Source organism: Mytilus trossulus, chromosome 10, assembly GCF_036588685.1.
Source record: "Mytilus trossulus isolate FHL-02 chromosome 10, PNRI_Mtr1.1.1.hap1, whole genome shotgun sequence".
Classification (NCBI taxonomy): Eukaryota; Metazoa; Mollusca; class Bivalvia; order Mytilida; family Mytilidae; genus Mytilus; species Mytilus trossulus.
The window spans coordinates 23,380,300-23,400,747 of NC_086382.1; the positions used below are offsets into that span (position 1 = coordinate 23,380,300).

The 20,448-nt window shown below is 32.5% G+C and overlaps 1 protein-coding gene across 3 annotated transcripts in view; it reads right to left on the reverse strand.

The window, feature by feature from the left end:
* Positions 1 to 20,448, reverse strand: part of LOC134687076 (uncharacterized) — a 124,197-nt gene that overhangs the window by 18,109 nt on the left and 85,640 nt on the right. For 2 of the 3 annotated variants that reach the window (XM_063547050.1, XM_063547048.1), the window contains 7 exons: positions 20,103 to 20,215; positions 18,267 to 18,392; positions 16,511 to 16,605; positions 9,452 to 9,680; positions 7,282 to 7,557; positions 4,107 to 4,260; positions 1,770 to 2,155 (listed from right to left, as the gene is read on the reverse strand). In XM_063547050.1, the coding sequence (XP_063403120.1) occupies positions 1,770 to 2,155; positions 4,107 to 4,260; positions 7,282 to 7,557; positions 9,452 to 9,680; positions 16,511 to 16,605; positions 18,267 to 18,392; positions 20,103 to 20,215 (1,379 nt within the window). The remainder of the gene's footprint in view (positions 1 to 1,769; positions 2,156 to 4,106; positions 4,261 to 7,281; positions 7,558 to 9,451; positions 9,681 to 16,510; positions 16,606 to 18,266; positions 18,393 to 20,102; positions 20,216 to 20,448) is intronic. The other variant, XM_063547049.1, reaches the window with a different exon arrangement.

Below are 20,448 nucleotides of genomic sequence, written 5' to 3' on the forward strand. Positions count from 1 at the left end.
TTATTTACATATACATATTCATGAATCTATAATCTGTCGATACCTGCAACTTGACATTGCACAAGGTCATGTTTTTCTCTGGCTGTTTATGACGTTTTTATACTTAATCCATTGGATGTTGGATGTATAAGGATTGATAGTTTAGTCTTAGATGCATGATTTTTTTTATTGTTGTTAGTGGCTTTGAACTAGCTGTCAGATAACTGCGAGGACTCTCAGATCTGTTCATTGTGTCTTTTTGTGTCGGGATGTATAAGTACCCGGCCAAGTCCACTTGTACTTTTGTCCATCTGATGAGTTTAGCCTTTTTCAACTGATTTTTATAGTTCGTTCTTATGTTGTACTGTTATACCACTGTCCCAGGTTAGGGGAGGGTTGGGATCCCGCTAACATGTTTAACCCCGCCACATTATTTATGTATGTGCCTGTCCCAAGTTCGAACCTGTAATTCAGTGGTTGTCGTTTGTTTATGTGTTACATATTTGTTTTTCGTTCATTTCTTTTACATAAATAAAGCCGTTAGTTTTCTCGTTTGAATTGTTTTACATTGTCTAATTATCGGGGGCTTTTATAGCTGACTATGCGGTATGGGCTTTGTTCATTGTTGAAGGCCGTACGGTGACCTATAGTTGGTAATGTCTGTGTCATTTTGGTCTTTTGTGGATAGTTGTATCATTGGCAATCATACCACATCTTCTTTTTTATATTTGCTAGATCAAAAGTAATGTCTTATTCATTACAATATATTATGTATTAACATGAAGATGTGGTATGAGTGCAAATGAGACAACATTCCATCTTAGTCACCATGTGTTATAAAAGTAAACATTAATAGGTATAAATGCGGTCTTCAACACAGAGACGTGGCTCACACCGAAAAGCAATTGTCAAGAGCCCCAAAATGACTAGAGTAAAACAATTCAACCAGACAAACCAACAATATAATCTATATAAAAAACGAAGAAATCGTGAAACACTAATAAATAAGTTAACACCAACAAACGACAACACTGACCTACGGGCTCCAAATAAATTTATGCAAATGTAGTGAGTTTAAACGTTTTAAGAAGCGCTAACCGTCATCTAAGCTGAATCAGCAGTCAAACACTGTAACACGAAAACATAAAATGATACACTTTAAAATATCGATTGAAATAGTCTAATTCTATAAAAAAAAAAAAAAAATACACAGGATAAGCTAAGGTGTCAACTATCTTAAATAAAGTTATCCTTAGACGATTAGAAAAATGACACAATATAAATAAGGATACAATTTAAAAAAATAAATACTCTTTGACATTATTATGCCTGTGTTGGTTACTCTGTGTGTCTTTCCCGTGGAATGTTTTGCTAGCTATAAAACCAGATGCAACTCGCCGTTTTCTAAAGAAATACCGGTACCAAGTCCGTATTTTGACAGTTGATTTTCATTCGTATTTTTTTTTTTGGGGGGGGGGATAAAATTAGATTTTTTCAGTTGATATGGATATCTCCAGGGTTTGGTATTTTCGTTATAACTTTTTCAAATTAAGATCACAAAAAAAATATTTCAATATTATAGTTCTTTAAAAAGACGATTCCTAATCAAACTAACGCTACCAATTTTCTTGTGTTAAGAAAGTAACCCCTTTTTCATTGGTCAGAAACGGGAATGTGTTCCCCTGGTTTCCTATTGATTGGTATTTTACATCTTTCCTTCTCTATAGATTATTATATTACTTCCCCTGTTTTTACATCTCCTCTTCTCTATAGATTATTATATCACATACCCGACATCCATCTGGTACCCATTTTCCGATAGTGTTATTCCAATATCGACAATTAATGCCAGTCGAGGAAATTTTAACAGATATATTCTGACTAATATTCCCATCCCTTCTATCGTTGACGATAAGTCCTATACTCCAGTATAGCGATTTCTTTTCAGGTTCTTTTAAAAATGCTATTTGTGTATAACTAATGAGCGTCCCATTTTCTGCATCTGACAAAGACACCTGTTTATGAAATTCTATTGCAATCTTCACTGACATATTATACTGTGGACCGTCTGTCATAAGCTTCAACATGTAAAACATGTTTGCTGGCTGTTTCACTTTAAGACGTATGAAGTTATCTTCTTGGGAGTTCAAAATAAATTCGCTGAACTTTTCGTTTCCTGTAAAAAAAAAAAAAAAAAAAAAATAATACATATCTATTTAGATATTTTTTTTAGTTATATTTAAATGAAACATTCCAAATAAAAACAGTTGCAAATGCAAAATGGAGGTTGTTGATTTATATTTTAAAAACCAAGTAGGAGATAATTGTATTGTATTTTAAGCTTGACCATCTTATAACGTAGATGTTACTGTCGCCAGTTGAGTTTACTTTGCGACGGATATTTGCTTAAGTTCAAATTAAGTGGAAGTCATTTTCATGTCATACATATGACTTATCCTGACTTGATCTGAAAAATTCATACCATAAATTGCATATAAGTACGGTAAGGGCTTACTGGTTCCAGGAAGTTTGATAGTACAAGACTAATACTTCTGATATTAACAACATGGATTCACAAATGAAATGTTGAAAATATATTGTACTATGAACGTCAACATGTATGTAAAATTATTTAACTTAATTATTTTTACTGGCATATATCCTTCTAAATGGAGAGAAAATTACATTAAACTAGTATTCAAAGGAGGGTGTTTTAATAACCCCTCAAACTACAGAGGTATAGCACTTTCTAGCTGCTTAGGAACAATTTTCTCAAGAGTTTTGTATAACCGTTTAGAAAAGTATTCAAAAACTAATAATATTATCTGTTGTGAAAAAGATTGGATTCAAAAAAGGATACAGAACTAGTGATCATATTCTTATTTTAAAAACTATTAAGGCTTTCAAATCAAACAAAAGAATATATGCATGTTTAATTGATTTAAAAAAAAAAAGCTTTTGACACTATAAATAGAGAGGCTCTGTTGCACAAACTTGCTGAATATAACATTAATGGACCATTCTTTAATATTCTAAAAGATATGTACAAAGAAGTTCTATTTGCAGTTAAAGTCACTGAAGGCATTACTAATATGTTCCCTTCCACAGTTGGAGTAAAACAAGGCTGCATTCTAAGTCCTACCTTATTTTCTTTTTATATAAATGATTTGACCTCAATGTTTGATAACACATGTGATCCTGTAACATTACATGACATAAAATTGTCTAGTCGTTTATTTGCTGATATTGTTTGGATTTTAGACTAATAACATTCTTATTCTTATTCTTATTCTTAACAACATGGCAAATGTGCCCTCCTATTATGATTTTGTATTCCTTTCTAATCATACAAAAGAACACTTTCGAACAGCAATATGCTACTGTTGCCTTTATTCTACAGTAATTCCAATACCGCAGTCTTTCTGATTTTTCTAAGCAACTAGATAGGAAAAATAATATTTACCCAAGGTTCTCTTCTAACTTATTTTCCCAAAATGACTAATAACGCCAAAATTAATCGTCGCGAATATTTAAAACTTGTATCTTTCCTTATTATGCTACATCAAGTAAATTAGAAAATCGCGAAATTAAATAGCCGCAAATCAAACAAGAAAGGAAAAAACGCAAAACAATTCATTGCGAAAATAAATGTGGTTACAGTATATGTTTTTGGGCGTATTTGTAAACCTTTATCTTCTATTATTTACAGCCCAATTCATAACAAATAAATGTTTTACAGCACATTTCAGTCAGTATGTAGCTAATGGTAATATCTTTGGTTAGCTTGCTTGTTAGCTGAACCGTGGAGTCATTGTTAGGTAAGGTAAACTTCCCTACTTTAATAGTAGACTAGCCCAACAGATAAAAAATCTATCTCTGTAGGACTAAGCTACTATTAAAGGAGGGAAGTTTACCTTACCTAACAATGACTTCACGGTTCAGCTAACAAGCAAGCTAACCAAAGATATTACCATTAGCTACATACTGACTGAAATGTGCTGTAAATGACATCGATATTTTGGTTTAACTCAAACAGCTACATATTGTATAATTAAGTATAAAGAAGAGTTCAGATCCCATCCAATCATTATCATGTATCCTTTTTACTGATGTTTATAAATTCTTACTTCCAATAGGTATGTCAATGATGATAGGCTTTGGTAGTTTAGTTACATCAAGTGTTTTTTGGTTTAAATCCTTAAGAATTAGCGAAATCATTGGAGAATTAATGTATGCAGACGACTTGTCCCAGGATCTTGGATTCTTGTCTGAGAAAAGCATCTGTAATAGAAATAGGAGAAAATATATATGCAGACGACTTATCCCAAGATCTTAGATTCTTGTCTGAGAAAAGCATCTGTAATAGAGAGAGGAGAATATATGTATGCAGACGACTTGTCCCAAGAACTTAGATTCTTGTCTGAGGAAAATATTTGTAGTAGAAAAAAGGAGAATTAATGTATGCAGACGACTTGTCCAAATTTCTTGGATTCTAGGCTGAGAGAAGCATCTGTAATGGAAAAAGAAGAATTAATGTATGCAGAGGACTTATCCCAAGATCTTAGATTCTTGTCTGAGAAAAGCACCTGTAATAGAACCAAAAAAATGTATGCAGACGATTTTTCCTTTGTTCTTGGATTCTTGTCTGAAAGCCTCTGTAATATACTAGATGTGTCAAAGCGAGACGAATGGCCCCGTCCCAAAAAATCTGCAAGTTCAATTACACATGTGGACACAAACATGATAGTAGGCTCACATATCAAAAATCTGCTCAAAATCTGGGGGTGTATAGAAAAAAATCTGTATACCTGTGATTTTCAATAATTAATCAAAGTCCAAAGCCTGTTATTTCAGCAAAAATTAGCGGAGCAGAACAAAACTAATTTGATCTGTTACTCATCATGGTTAAGTCACATACCAAAAATCAGCCCAATATCTGAAGGCGTTTAGATGAAAAGTCCATATAACAGAGGGACGAAAGATACCAAAGGGACAGTCAAACTCATAAATCTAAAACAAACTGACAACTTCATGGCTAAAAATGAAAAAAGACAAAAAGAAAAACAATAGTACACATGACACAACATAGAAAACTAAAGAATAAACAACACGAACCCCACCAAAAACTAGGGGTGATCTCAGGTGCTCCGGAAGGGTAAGCAGATCCTGCTCCACATTTGGCACCCGTCGCGTTGCTTATGTGATTACAAAGCCGGTAAATAGTCTAATTCGGTAAATCATATTCATGAAAGGGAAGGAGATTGTAGTTACGACGTAAGGAACATATCCGATATCATTTGCGAAACGGTTATTCCATAACGGTCAATCAACTCGTGATGGCGTCCGTAAAATTTACGAAGGGATGATTTCAACTGCACCATTTGGAACTCTTGGTTTAATAGCTTCCTTGTGAGCAGTAACCATCTATCAAGAAAATCATGATAGGAAATGCAAGCACGGGAATATCGTATCAATTGGGAGATATATACCCCGTTTGCAGGTGCTGTTGGAATGTTGCTACTTAGAAATGGAAAGTTCACAATTGGAAAGCTGAAGTCATCTCTTTTGTCGTAAAGTTTTGTTTTCAACCAATCCTCATTGTCAATTTCTAGATGTAAGTCAAGATATGAAGCCGACTTAACTGTATCTGTAGTATAACTGTGATTTTCAACAATTTTCTCAAATTCCAAAAACCTGTTACTTCGGCAAAAATTAGAGGAGCGGGACGAAACTTTAACTTGATCTGTAACTCATGCATGGTTAACTTACATACCAAAAATCAGTCCAAGATCCGAAGGCGTTAAGAAAAAAACTATGTATAATGGTTTGTTGCGGAATGACGGGATGACGTCGGAATGACGGAATTTCGGACCAGGGTAAAACTATATGGCACCGACAACTTCGTTTGCGGGTAAGAAAAGAGGAAATTATAAAGTGCAGACGACTTGTCCCATTAGATCTTAGATTCTTGTCTGAGAAAAAGCATCAATAATAGAAAAAGGAGAATTAAGGTAGATCATAAGTAAATGTTTTTTGAGACAGAATTTTCTTATAATTTGCCAAAAATGAAGATTTTACTATGCTTTTTTCAAAAACATAATGAAAAGTAAGGGTCACTCTGCTATTTTTCAAGCTATGAGTCGTTGAAAATTGCCTACATTTGGTTAATTTGTTCATGAAAAAACACATAAGAGTGCATAAAAAAATTCTATGAAATAGAATTTTGAAATTTATTGTGAGAAATAATTTATTGTGAGAAATACATTAATACATGTAATATGTTTGAAGAAAATAAAAAGAAAACATGGTGTCACCGAACCTGTTTTCTTGCCACAAGTAAAAATAAAAAAAATCCCTATTAGCGCAGTATAAATTTTGTTCTCAAAGAGTTATCTTTCCTTAAATGGCTCATTTAAGTAAAATGATTTGAAAACCCAAAAGGTTGATGTTTGTTAAAGTATTTTGAATAATACAATAAATTATCAAGTTAATAAACAGTTTAACCACAAAATTGCAAATCTGTTACCAAAATTACTGGTTTGGGCAAATAACTAGACCGGTTTTTGTACTGTGATTGTACAATCTAAGATGGAGGTATACCATGAATCTACCATAATGTATGCAGACGACTTGCCGAATGTTCTTGGATTCTTGTATTAGGAAATCCTTTTTAATACATAATGAAATTATAAATTGCAGACGACTTGTCCCAAGATCTTAGATTTTTTTTTCTGAGAAAAAGCATCTATAATTAAAAAAGGAGTATTAATGCATGCAGACGACTTGTCTCCCTGTTCTTGGATTCTTGTCTGAGGAAAGCGTGTGTATTAGAAAAAGGAAACTATTAATTGCAGACGACTTGTCCCGAGGTCTTCGATTCTTGTCTAAGAAAAACATCTGTAGTAGGTCATCCCAACTTCATTCACTTTAAAAAAAAATTAGAAAACCCTTGCCAAATATACAATTGAAATTTACTTTATAACCACAACCAATATAAATAAAAAATGTGCCCAAAAAACATAATATTTCAATATTTTTGTCTGGAAAAACCGTGAAATAGACATGTTAACACAGCACTTACATCTTTTTCGAGGGAACACCATTCATCATTCATAAATAAAAAGTAAAATCACAAAAATACTGAACCCAACACATATCATCCTTTCAGTAATTCAGTACAAGTATCTGCCCTTATGAGTGCATATTTTTAATTTGTTTTAATTTCGGGTAGAGTGAAAAGATATTTTTAAGCAAAAAAGTATTTTTTGCTTCCTGCCTGGACAAATCTACACAAAAATATACCTGAAATTTAAATCCATTCTTACTAGCTTCTTTTAGTTGTTCTTTTATTTCTGGTGGTAGTTTAAAGGAACTAGTGACGGTTTTGTTACCAATTTTCCTGGAAGTGCTTATATCTGTTGAAGTATTTGTTGAATTGTTTAATTTGGAAACTCCAACTACTAAATTCATAGTCTTTGTTGAGAATTCCATTGTCTTGGGTTCATCGTCTGACAGAGTTTTAAGTGCTGAATCAGCTATGATATCCACTGTGTGAAGGAGCTTCTTTGTTCTTTCGATCTAATATAGAATCATGTATATATCTATATCAATATGCGTGTATTGGGTTAAGTATACAATTAAATAAATTGAAAATAACGTCACATTGTTGACTATGCCACACACTGGTCAATGGAGAACATGGTTTTTTGCAATGCAAAACGTGAAAAAGCAAACATTAAATTTTTCAAGGAATTAATCTTTTATCTGAAGTTTGCCATAAAATACACCGTAAACAAATTATATTTTAAATAGATCTTTTAAAAAGATAATGAATGTCGTTCACAGTAGCATATATAAACTCTGACAACACCACGAAAGAAATATAAAAGACAAACAGCAGTTCACAAAAAAGAGCACAGAACTAAAGATTGAACCCAACCATAAAAGAAGGATGATTCAAGGTGCTTCGCAAGGGTGACCATTTCAATTTCGTATAAAAAAAATGAGAGTATGCATAATTGGGAATAAAACTCAGAAAACCTGGGTCCTACATTTTGTGACAAAAATCATTCTCAGTCAAAAGCCAGGTATTTTTCTCAAACTTTTGTTCTATTTTCACATTTTTTGAACGGTTTGAGAAAAATATTTCTTTTCACTATTGAAAACTCTCTTCTCGGACAATTAGTTATCGACATTTAATTGTGACATTAAATATTCTAAATATTTTCTATAGTTACGTCATGAAAAAATGCAACCATGCCTGATGACGTCACACGAAATATACACAACTTTCTTAAAGTCTTTGAAAAGGAAAGAAAATACCAAAAAAGAAACAGATCCCACCACTATAACTCGTGTATAACGACATTTCCCCATTGTCAAAATATAAATTTAAATTATCTAAAAAGCTTTAAATGTAAAAAAAAAGATAACTGTCAGGAGTGGAGAAATATCGTTACACATTTTTTGCAGTTGTGGAATCTATCAGTGATTAACAGTTTTTGGTCGTTATGATCTAAAACGGCTTATAGTTTTTTTCTCTACACTTTCTCTTATAAGCAGCTTAACGAAAACATAACATAATGAACAAAAGAATTGACACACCTAAGTGGTGTGTACTATTGGGTGTTGACAAATAAGGAGGTAGGGAATATTTGTTTAAAACCGGGGTTTTAGAAAAGAGAGAGATAAAAAGGTGAAAAAATGGGAAAATTTGCAAAAAAAGCGTTATTGGGGTAATGAATATGTTAGCATGAAATGAAGGGAACAATGACAAAAACGCGGGAATTTGGAAATGATGAAAATTGAAAAATGGAGGAATGTTATTAAAAACAAATATTTCAAAACGACCACCACCATGTCTCTTGGTGCTCTTGAATGGCTTTATTGTTTTTAAACAGTTGTTTCTCAGAAAATTAATCTAGATGCATGAGTATAAATGTGTCGTTGAGATATAAATAACAAGACCCACGGGTCAAAACATACAAAACCGACTTCTTACTTCATTTTTACATGCCAGTCATCAACATTTATTTTAATAGAAAAATATTTTCTGTAATAAAATAAATTCTTATAATTCCTGTTATATTCCTTAAACTGTCATTGTAGTCATAACGGATAAGCAGTAAGAAAATTAGAAACATAGAAACAGTTGTTTTACCTATTTTTGTATTTCCCATTTGTTAAATCTTCTACAATACACCGCTTTAAATTTCTTTAAAAAAATTCTGAACATCTTAACTTTTTTTATCTAAGCGTCACTGATGAGTCTTGTGTATATAAAACGCGTGTCTGGCGTATCAAATCATTAACCAAGTACCTTTAATAACTTATATGGTCAACTGTATAAAAATCTGTAGAAAACAATCAGTTTCGTTTTTTTGGCAAATTCTTAAAGAAGTTTCCATACTTCTCTATAATCTGATTTATGTGAGTATTGTAATGTATCGATTTTTTATAAATGATGGTTTACCTTTTTTTCTCTCGCCTTGATTTCTGCCTCTGTTTCTTTAACTTGTGTTTCTTGTTGTTCTTCTGGGCTTTCATATGGAACTTCTTGTTCAGGTTCTGTTTCTTCTACATGTTTGACATTTTCAGTTTCAGTTTCAGATTTATCCTCTACTATAACCTTTTCTTTTACAGTATGACGTTCAGGTACATGATTCAAATCCAAAAGATTGGAACTCGAATCAAAAAGTGACCTGAAAATACAAAGACGTGTTCTATTTATCAAAAAGGACAGAAAAACCTCAACCGGAATTTTAATGAACAACATTCGATTGAAAGACTTCTGAAACTAAGTCTATCAGCAATGGTATTTAAAACGTTATAGAAATTTACTAAAATATTCATGATATACATATGTTTTGATTTTGCTTATAGTTAAATAATGTTCAGTGACCTACAGTTGGTAATTTTTATGTCATTTTGGTCTCTTTTTAAGCATATAATTAGAAACTTGATAATTGAAGTTCAGTTAAATTGTATTGTTATTGGACTGTTTGTCAGTTCTGTTTCGATAGATTGTCCTGTCACAGATCTGAAAAGATTCTATCAGGTCGCAGGTTCGATTTACTTGCAGCATCTAACATATTCATTACATCCTAACGTTGAGATCCAGGTTGTGACATAACAGCTAAGTTAGTATTCGTATTGTGGGTGGTGAATGTAAACAAAGGTGCTTATCCCGTTAGAATGTGTATCAACTACAAGATATATAATCATGAAACTGCTCCAAAACAATTTGCTTAATAAATTCAGTATTTGCAACCAATTCAGGGTTACGCAATTCTGACTCAAGTTGTCGGAATTCTTGTGCATATATTGGCTAATTGTAGGTCGCTACCCCAATATGAAACACTTATTTTAATTTAAGAAAAAGTAAAAACACAAATATACTAAACTCCGAGGAAAACTCAAAAAGGAAAATCCAAAATCAACACATCAAACGAACGGATAACAACTGTCATATTCCTGACTTGGTACAGGCATTTTTTAATGTAGAAAATGGTGGATTGAACCTGTTTTTATAGCTAGCTAAACCTTTCACTTGTATGACAGTTGCATCAAATTCCATTACATTGTCAACGATGTATGAACAAAACAAACATACTCAAAGAGTAAAAATGTCAAAAATAAGGGTACAGCAGTCAATATTGTGTTATCATCTTAATATCACTTTAAAAACAACAAATGTAACGAAGAAGCTCAAAAAGGCATCCATCAAATTTAACATACTCATTTTGCTTTTCTTTTACGACTTAATTTATCTATGTAAAGTCTACCCGTAAAGGATAAAGGTTTTCATTATTGGTGTAAAATTGCGCATTTGAAATTCGCACAGGTAGACATAAAACTAATTTAGTCGTTCGAAGTATGACGGCATACATACTTGCACAGTCACGTAAAGTAGATATAACAAACAAACAGACTTAACAGTAAAGTAATAATAGTAAATAAATTAATTGTGGTTAAAAGTATGACGGGATACATAAGTACAGACTTAACAGAAAAAGTAGTTTTATTGAATAAAATAGTTTTGTCATACATAGTATGTCAAGATCCATAAGTAAAAGTAATATTAGTAAATGAAATAATTTTGTCGTTCAAAGTATGATGTTTTACATAACCACAGAGTCACTCCAAAAGCATATCTCAAGAAATTGACTTAACAGTACAAGTAATATTAATAAAGACAAATAAAAGAATGACCGAGACCCACAAAAATTATTAATAAGTATTCTACCTCTGGTTTCTGTCCTATTAATAAAATAAATAACCAGACACTAAAAGATTGATATATATATACAAGAGTCACTCTTCTTTTCGATCAATACACTAGGCAGTAGCTAACACAACTCTGGTTTTAAACAAAAGAAATGTCCGACAGTGCAGAACAATGATCTTCTTAAAAGCCCGGATATCTCTGTAAACGTATCATGTTTACCATATAATTGAGAATGTAACGTCACAATACCTGTAGCAGAGTTCCCTTTATAGTCCGAATGGTTTTCGTATTTCGTTTTTTGGAAAAAGAATTGAAAGCAAAAATTCCTTAATACTGCGAAAATAAATCTTGTAATAAAATTAACGGTACCAATTTTCTTGCACCAGATGCGCATTTCGACAATACATGTCTCTTCAATGATGCTCGTGGCCAAAATATTTGAAATCCAAAGCTTATATAAAAGATGAAGAGCTATAATCCAAAAGGTCCAAAAAGTATAGCCAAATCTGTGAAAGGAATCAGAGCTTTGCATAAGGGAGAAATATTCCTTAATTCATAATAATTTCTAATATTTTGTAACAGCAAATATTAATAACACAAAAAAATCCGTATTTTCATGCCAGTACCGAAGTACTGGCTATTAGGCTGGTGATACTCCCGTGGACTTAAAGTCCACCAGCAGAGGCAACGACCTAGTGGTAGTAATAAAATTAATAGTACCAATTTTTTTGCACCAGATGCGCATTTCAAAAATACATGTCTCTTCAGTGATGCTCGTGGCCAAAATATTTGAAATCCAAAGCTTATATAAAAGATGAAGAGCTATAATCTAAAAGGTCCAAAAATTATAGCCAAATCAATGAAAGGTATCAAAGCTTTGCATGAGGGAGACACATTCCTTAATTTATAATAATTTCTAATAGATATTCATATTGTGCATACTTATCTTCAAGATTATGAATTTTCTCTTCATTATAAATATAAACATCTACAAAAATGTCAACCCTGTGTCAAAGTTATTTGAACAATAAGTATACATGATTTATTTAATCAGGTTTTTAATGTTATACTCACTTGACCATATTTTCTACTTTCCCCGGTTAACTATAATGCTATACTCACTCGACATCATTTTCTACTGTCCCGGGTTCACTTTAATGCTATACTCACTTGACCATATTTTCTACTTTCCCCGGTTCACTTTAATGTTATACTTACTTGACCATATTTTCTAATTTTCCCGGTTCACTTAAATGGTATACTTACTTGACCATATTTTCTACTTTCTCCGGTTCACTTTAATGTTATACTCACTTGACCATATTTTCCACTTTCCCAGGTTCACTTTAATGTATTACTCACTTGACAATATTCTCTACTGTCCCCGGTTCACTTTAATGTTATATTCACATGACCATATTTGTTACTTTCCCAGGTTCACTTTAATGTTACACTCACTTGAACATGTTTTCCACTTTCCCCAGTTCACTTTAATATTATACTTACTTGACCATATTCCCCCCCCCCCACCCCCCCCCCCTTGTTCATTTAAATGTTATACTCACCTGACCATATCTTCTACTTTCCCCGATTGACTTTTATGTTATACTCACTTGACCATATTTTCCACTTTCTCCGGTTCACTTTAATGTTATACTCACTTGACCATATTTTCTACTTTCCCTGGTTCACTTTCATTTTATACTCACATGACCATATTTTCCACTTTCCCCGATTTACTTTAATGTTATACTTACATGACCGTATTTTTAATTTCCCCGGTTCACTTTAATGTTATACTCACTTGACCATGTTTTTCACTTTCCCCGGTTCACTTAAATGTTATACTTACTTGACCATATTTTCCATTTTCCCCTGTTCATTTAAATGTTATACTCACTTGACCATATTTTCTACTTTCCCCGATTCACTTTTATGTTATACTCACTTGACCATATTTTCTGTTTCCCTGGTTCACTTTCATTTTATACTCACTTGACCATATTTTCCACTTCCCCGGTTCACTTTAATGTAATACCCACTTGACCATATTTCCCCCTTTCCCTGGTTCATTTAAATGTTATACTTACTTGATCATATTTTTACTTTCCTCGATTCATTTTAACGTTATACTCACTTGACCATATTTTCTACTTTCTCCGGTTAACTTTAATGTTATACTCATTTGACCATTTTTTGTCCTTTCCTCGATTCATTTTAATGTTATACTCAATTGACCATATTTTCTACTTTCCTCGATTCACTTTAATGTTATACTCAATTGACCATATTTTCCACTTTCCCCGATTTACTTTAATGTTATACTTACATGACCGTATTTTTTACTTTCCCCGGTTCACTTTAATGTTATACTCACTTGACCATGTTTTCCACTTTCCCCGGTTCACTTCAATGTTATACTTACTTGACCATATTTTCCATTTTCCCCTGTTCATTTAAATGTTATACTCACTTGACCATATTTTCTACTTTCTCCGATTCACTTTTATGTTATACTCACTTGACCATATTATCCACTTTCCCCGATTCACTTGTATGTTATACTCACTTGACCATATTTTCTGTTTCCCTGGTTCACTTTCATTTTATACTCCCTTGACCATATTTTCACCTTTCCCTGGTTCATTTAAATGTTATACTTACTTGATCATATTTTTACTTTCCTCGATTCATTTTAACGTTATACTCACTTGACCATATTTTCTACTTTCTCCGGTTTACTTTAATGTTATACTCATTTGACCATTTTTTGTCCTTTCCTCGATTCACTTTAATGTTATACTCAATTGACCATATTTTCTACTTTCCTCGATTCACTTTAATGTTATACTCACTTGACCATATTTTCCACTTTCTCCGGTTTACCTTGATGTTATACTCATTTGACCACATTTTCGCAATTCCTCGATTCACTTTAATGTTATACTCAATTGACCATATTTTCTACTTTCCTCGATTCACTGTTATGTTATACTCACTTGACCATATTTTCTACTTTCCCCGGTTCACTGTTATGTTATACTCACTTGACCATATTTTCTGTTTCCCTGGTTCACTGTTATGTTATACTCACTTGACCATATTTTCTACTTTCCCCGGTTCACTGAACTATGTTATACTCACTTGACCATATTTTCCACTTTCTCCGGTTTACTTTAATGTTATACTCATTTGACCACATTTTCTCCTTTCCTCGATTCACTTTAATGTTATACTCAATTGACCATATTTTCTACTTTCCTCGATTCACTTTAATGTTATACTCACTTGACCATATTTTCCACTTTCTCCGGTTTACTTTAATGTTATACTCATTTGACCACATTTTCTCCTTTCCTCGATTCACTTTAATGTTATACTCAATTAACCATATTTTCTACTTTCCTCGATTCACTGTTATGTAATACTCACTTGACCATATTTTCTACTTTCCCCGGTTCACTGTTATGTTATACTCACTTGACCATATTTTCTGTTTCCCTGGTTCACTTTCATTTTATACTCAATTGACCATATATTCTACTTTCCTCGATTCACTTTAATGTTATACTCACTTGACCATATTTTCCACTTTCTCCGGTTTACCTTGATGTTATACTCATTTGACCACATTTTCGCATTTCCTCGATTCACTTTAATGTTATACTCAATTAACCATATTTTCTACTTTCTCCGATTCACTTTTATGTTATACTCACTTGACCATATTATCCACTTTCCCCGATTCACTTTTATGTTATACTCACTTGACCATATTTTCTGTTTCCCTGGTTCACTTTCATTTTATACTCCCTTGACCATATTTTCACCTTTCCCTGGTTCATTTAAATGTTATACTTACTTGATCATATTTTTACTTTCCTCGATTCATTTTAACGTTATACTCACTTGACCATATTTTCTACTTTCTCCGGTTTACTTTAATGTTATACTCATTTGACCATATTTTGTCCTTTCCTCGATTCACTTTAATGTTATATTCAATTGACCATATTTTCTACTTTCCTCGATTCACTTTAATGTTATACTCACTTGACCATATTTGCCACTTTCTCCGGTTTACCTTGATGTTATACTCATTTGACCACATTTTCGCCTTTCCTCGATTCACTTTAATGTTATACTCAATTGACCATATTTTCTACTTTCCTCGATTCACTGTTATGTTATACTCACTTGACCATATTTTCTACTTTCCCCGGTTCACTGAACTATGTTATACTCACTTGACCATATTGTCCACTTTCTCCGGTTTACTTTAATGTTATACTCACTTGACCACATTTTCTCCTTTCCTCGATTCACTTTAATGTTATACTCAATTGACCATATTTTCTACTTTCCTCGATTCACTTTAATGTTATACTCACTTGACCATATTTTCCACTTTCTCCGGTTTACTGTAATGTTATACTCATTTGACCACATTTTCTCCTTTCCTCGATTCACTTTAATGTTATACTCAATTAACCATATTTTCTACTTTCCTCGATTCACTGTTATGTTATACTCACTTGACCATATTTTCTACTTTCCCCGGTTCACTGTTATGTTATACTCATTTGACCATATTTTCTGTTTCCCTGGTTCACTTTCATTTTATACTCACTTGACCATATTTTCTACTTTCTCCGGTTTACTTTAATGTTATACTCATTTGACCATATTTTGTCCTTTCCTCGATTCACTTTAATGTTATACTCAATTGACCATATATTCTACTTTCCTCGATTCACTTTAATGTTATACTCACTTGACCATATTTTCCACTTTCTCCGGTTTACCTTGATGTTATACTCATTTGACCACATTTTCGCATTTCCTCGATTCACTTTAATGTTATACTCAATTGACCATATTTTCTACTTTCCTCGATTCACTGTTATGTTATACTCACTTGACCATATTTTCTACTTTCCCCGGTTCACTGAACTATGTTATACTCACTTGACCATATTTTCCACTTTCTCCGGTTTACTTTAATGTTATACTCATTTGACCACATTTTCTCCTTTCCTCGATTCACTTTAATGTTATACTCAATTGACCATATTTTCTACTTTCCTCGATTCACTTTAATGTTATACTCACTTGACCATATTTTCCACTTTCTCCGGTTTACTTTAATGTTATACTCATTTGACCACATTTTCTCCTTTCCTCGATTCACTTTAATGTTATACTCAATTAACCATATTTTCTACTTTCCTCGATTCACTGTTATGTTATACTCACTTGACCATATTTTCTACTTTCCCCGGTTCACTGTTATGTTATACTCACTTGACCATATTTTCTACTTTACCCGGTTCACTTTTATTGACATCTGTATGTGATATCTGATCAGATATCTTGTCCATAACATTTAATAGTGCATCCTGTAAGAAAATTAAAATAATCAAAAACTTGCATCGTGAAAATGTAATGATTCTCAATTTTCATGTATTTTATAGTTATGAGTTGAATATTTTTCAATGTTTTAATTCTTGGGTTAGTTTTTCTATATTACATTGTTTTAAGAAAATATTTCTTTGTTTCCATTCTTGGGTTAGTTTTAAAATAACTAATTCTTATTACATTTACCAAGGACTTTTTATTTCAAATAGGTAAAAATAAAGGGAGGAACACTATTTATTTTTACTCATTCTCAAGCAACGTCATCGAGCACATCTTGATAATAATTGTTGAAGGCAGTACAGTGATCTATAGTTGTTACTGTTTGTGTCATTTTGTTTTTTTTTGTGGGTAGTTGTCTCATTGGCAATCATACCATATCGTCTTTTTTATATAACGCCAGCGGCCGGTCGTTCAACTTGTCGATAGCACTAACGTTCCGTTAAATTTTAATAAAATATCGATAAAATTTAACGTAACGTTAATCTTGTTGTTCATTTCATAGTTAGTTTAAATTTTCCATTATGTTGTTCTTAATTTAATTGAAATTTAGCCTTGGTTGGAAGCAGCATTAATAATTTAATAATGGCATATTGAAATGGCTGCTTTCATGATGCTACCATCATAAACGTTCAGATATTTCACATCCATCTTTTTATGGTAATATTCTCACCCAAAAAGCTAAGAAAAACGTTAAACATTTTATTATGAAGGGATATAGTTACGATACTGTTATCAGGGCATTAAAGATTGCATATTTTGGCTTTAACTTTGATTTACTTATAGGGTCTTTGCATTGGAATTAAACACATTTATTCTAAAACAAGTTGTTGGCATGACACATGTTATTTTTTCTCATATATTTAAAGATGATTCAATACTAAACCCTTAACAGGAAGGATAGTGCCTGATACTCATATGATGAAGACATAATCTTTCAATCAGTTAAATTGTGGTCTGGAGCTGGCATGTCAGTAACTGCTAGTCTGTTGTTATTTCTGTATTATTGTCATTTTGTTTGTTTTCTTTTGTTTCCTATTTTGACATCAGACTTGGACTTCTCTTAAACTGACTTTCACTGTGCGTATTGTTTGTCTATATTGGCAAGTGGTAAGGAGGAGGGTTGAGATCTCAAAAACATGTTTTAATCCGCCGCTTTTTTAACGCCTGTCCCAAGTCAGGAGCCTCTGGCCTTTGTAAGTCTTGTATGATTTTTAATTTTAGTTTCTTGTGTATAATTTGGAGTTTAGTATGACGTCAATTATCACTGAACTAGTAAAGATATTTGTTTAGGGCCAGTTGAAGGACACCTCTGGGTGCGGGAGTTTCTTTCTACACTGAAGACCCATTAATGCTGGCCTTTGGCTGTTGCCTGTTCTATGGTCGGGTTATTGTCTTTTTGACAAATTCCCTATTCCATTACTATGCATCCGGCTCCTTCTTACAGGTTAAAGCTTGGATACAACAAAAGTCAGTTATGTGGCAGATGCCCTTTCTTTTTTATTTCACTTGGATATTATGGAAAGTTATTACAATTTTTTAAAGTAACTATCGGTATTTCAGGACGTCTATTTCTATTTATTTTTATTTTTTTTATGATCTTAATAAACAGTACAACAATTCATACTAACTATTAATTTTCTACCTGAACGTTATCTGTTAAGGCATCTGCTTCCTTAGAAATTTGGTTCGAAGCCTCTAATACATTTTCCATTTCAGCTTCGTTTTCTGTAGGTAACACAGCTAAAACTGTAACCATTTCTTCAATTATCTGTTAGAATAGCACAGAGAAATCACAATCATTATGGGTAAAATAAAAAAAAAACTATATATATCAAAAAAGCTGAACGATATTGTTGCCGATTTACTTTACCAAAATAAGATGAAACAATGAGCCATAACATAAAACAAGAACTGTTCCCTAGGAGAGTGTACACAGTTCGAACAGACATTCAGTACTGATCCCTTGTTCTAGACAACAGATTGTTTAAACATGACATACATGACCGTTACACATATTACATACTATAGAATAGAGTAGTGGTCAAATCACCATCGGAGAATACTAGGAGAGTACAGTTCGAACAGACATTCATTACTGATCCCTTGTTCTATACAACAGATTGTTTAAACATCAAATACATGATCGTTACACATATTATCTGCCCTTATGAGTGAACAGTTTAGATTTGTTTTATAGAATAGAGAAGTGATCGAATTCGGAGAATACAAAAAAAAAAAGGTTTTGGAAACTTGGTTGTGAAATCCAAGACAGCGATTTGTATGGGTATCGTATCGAACTATAAACATATGTTATAAAAGTTGGACGTTTAGCTAGCTATAAAACCAGATTTAACTCACCATTTCCTTCGGATATTGATTGTACCAAGTCGGGAATACGGCAATTGGTTATAACTTGTTCCTTTGGCATGTTTGATTGATAGCGTTTGGTTTTGTTAAAATGTTTCATAAGGTTTCTTGGCGTTAACACAAAAGCTTTTGTATTCAAACTATTAAACGACATATGAATGAAGATCTTATTCTTAAATACTAAATCTAAATCCTGTTGTATAGATCGTTACGATAACCTCCCTTTTATCATATATTTATGTTCAAACATAGTGGAGAATAAAATCAACCTTTCGAAAATTGATATGGTTTGTTCTTATGTTGAACTGTCACACCTCAGTCTCAGGTAGGGGAGTGTTGGCTAGCCTACAAACTAGTTAGACCCCGCCACACTTGTATCTTCCTGTCTTAAGTCAGGAGCCAGTTATTGAGTGGTTTTCGTTTGATGATGTATATTATATTTGATATTTGTTATTCACTCATTATTTTGTTCATGAATCAGGCCGTAATCTCTCGCGTTCGAATTGTTTTACATTTGCTATTTTGAGGCTGTAGTATTTTTTGTCATTTGGTCTTATTAACAATCATACCATATCTTCTTAATTTTATATGTCAAATAAATATCGTGACATTCGCTCAAATAACACAACAAAATAAGTAAGAATGCTCCTTTGGTATCTTTTGCCTCTCTCTACATGATTATATACTTTAAATAATGGATTCAGTGAGAATGCTTATTGAATAATCAGATGGGATCTTTCTCTAATTCTTATGTGAATAAAATTGAAATGGAAATAGAGAATGTGTCAACAACCCGACCATAGAGCAGACAACAGCCGAAGGCCACCAATGGATCTTCAATGTAGCGAGAAACTCCCGCACCCGTATGTGTCCCGCAACTGGCCCCTAAAAATATGTATGCAAGTAAAGTGATAATGGACGTCTTTTTTAACTGCGAATCATACACAAGAAAAAAAAATTTAAAATCATACCAGACTAACAAAGGCTAGAGGCTCCTGACTTGATCACATTCCAATTATGGTTAAAAAAAAAAAGAATGTTAGCAAAAACCAAAACCATGACAGAGTGACAAAGGAGCCAAAAACAATAAAAATAAAAAGACACATCTTACATGCTCTTTCTCTTCTATCTCTATATGCATATGATGAATTGAATCCATCGTTGCTCCTACAATATTTCCAAATCCCTTCGTATCATTAACGAACTCCTCCGCATTGAAACTAGCTAAAATGCAAAAAAAACGTTTTAGTTTTTATGATGAATTTACATTTTACTTCAAATGTGTAAATTTTTTTAAAAATTCTTATGCGTGGAGTTAATAACATAATAACATAATCCTAGAGAACAAACATAATTAAAAGAGGGTTATCATAACTTCTTATTATTTTGAAATTCAATTCGTTTTGATTTCTTCTTGGTGTGGATCTTTTAAAATAATTTAGGTCTGTTTGCCATCT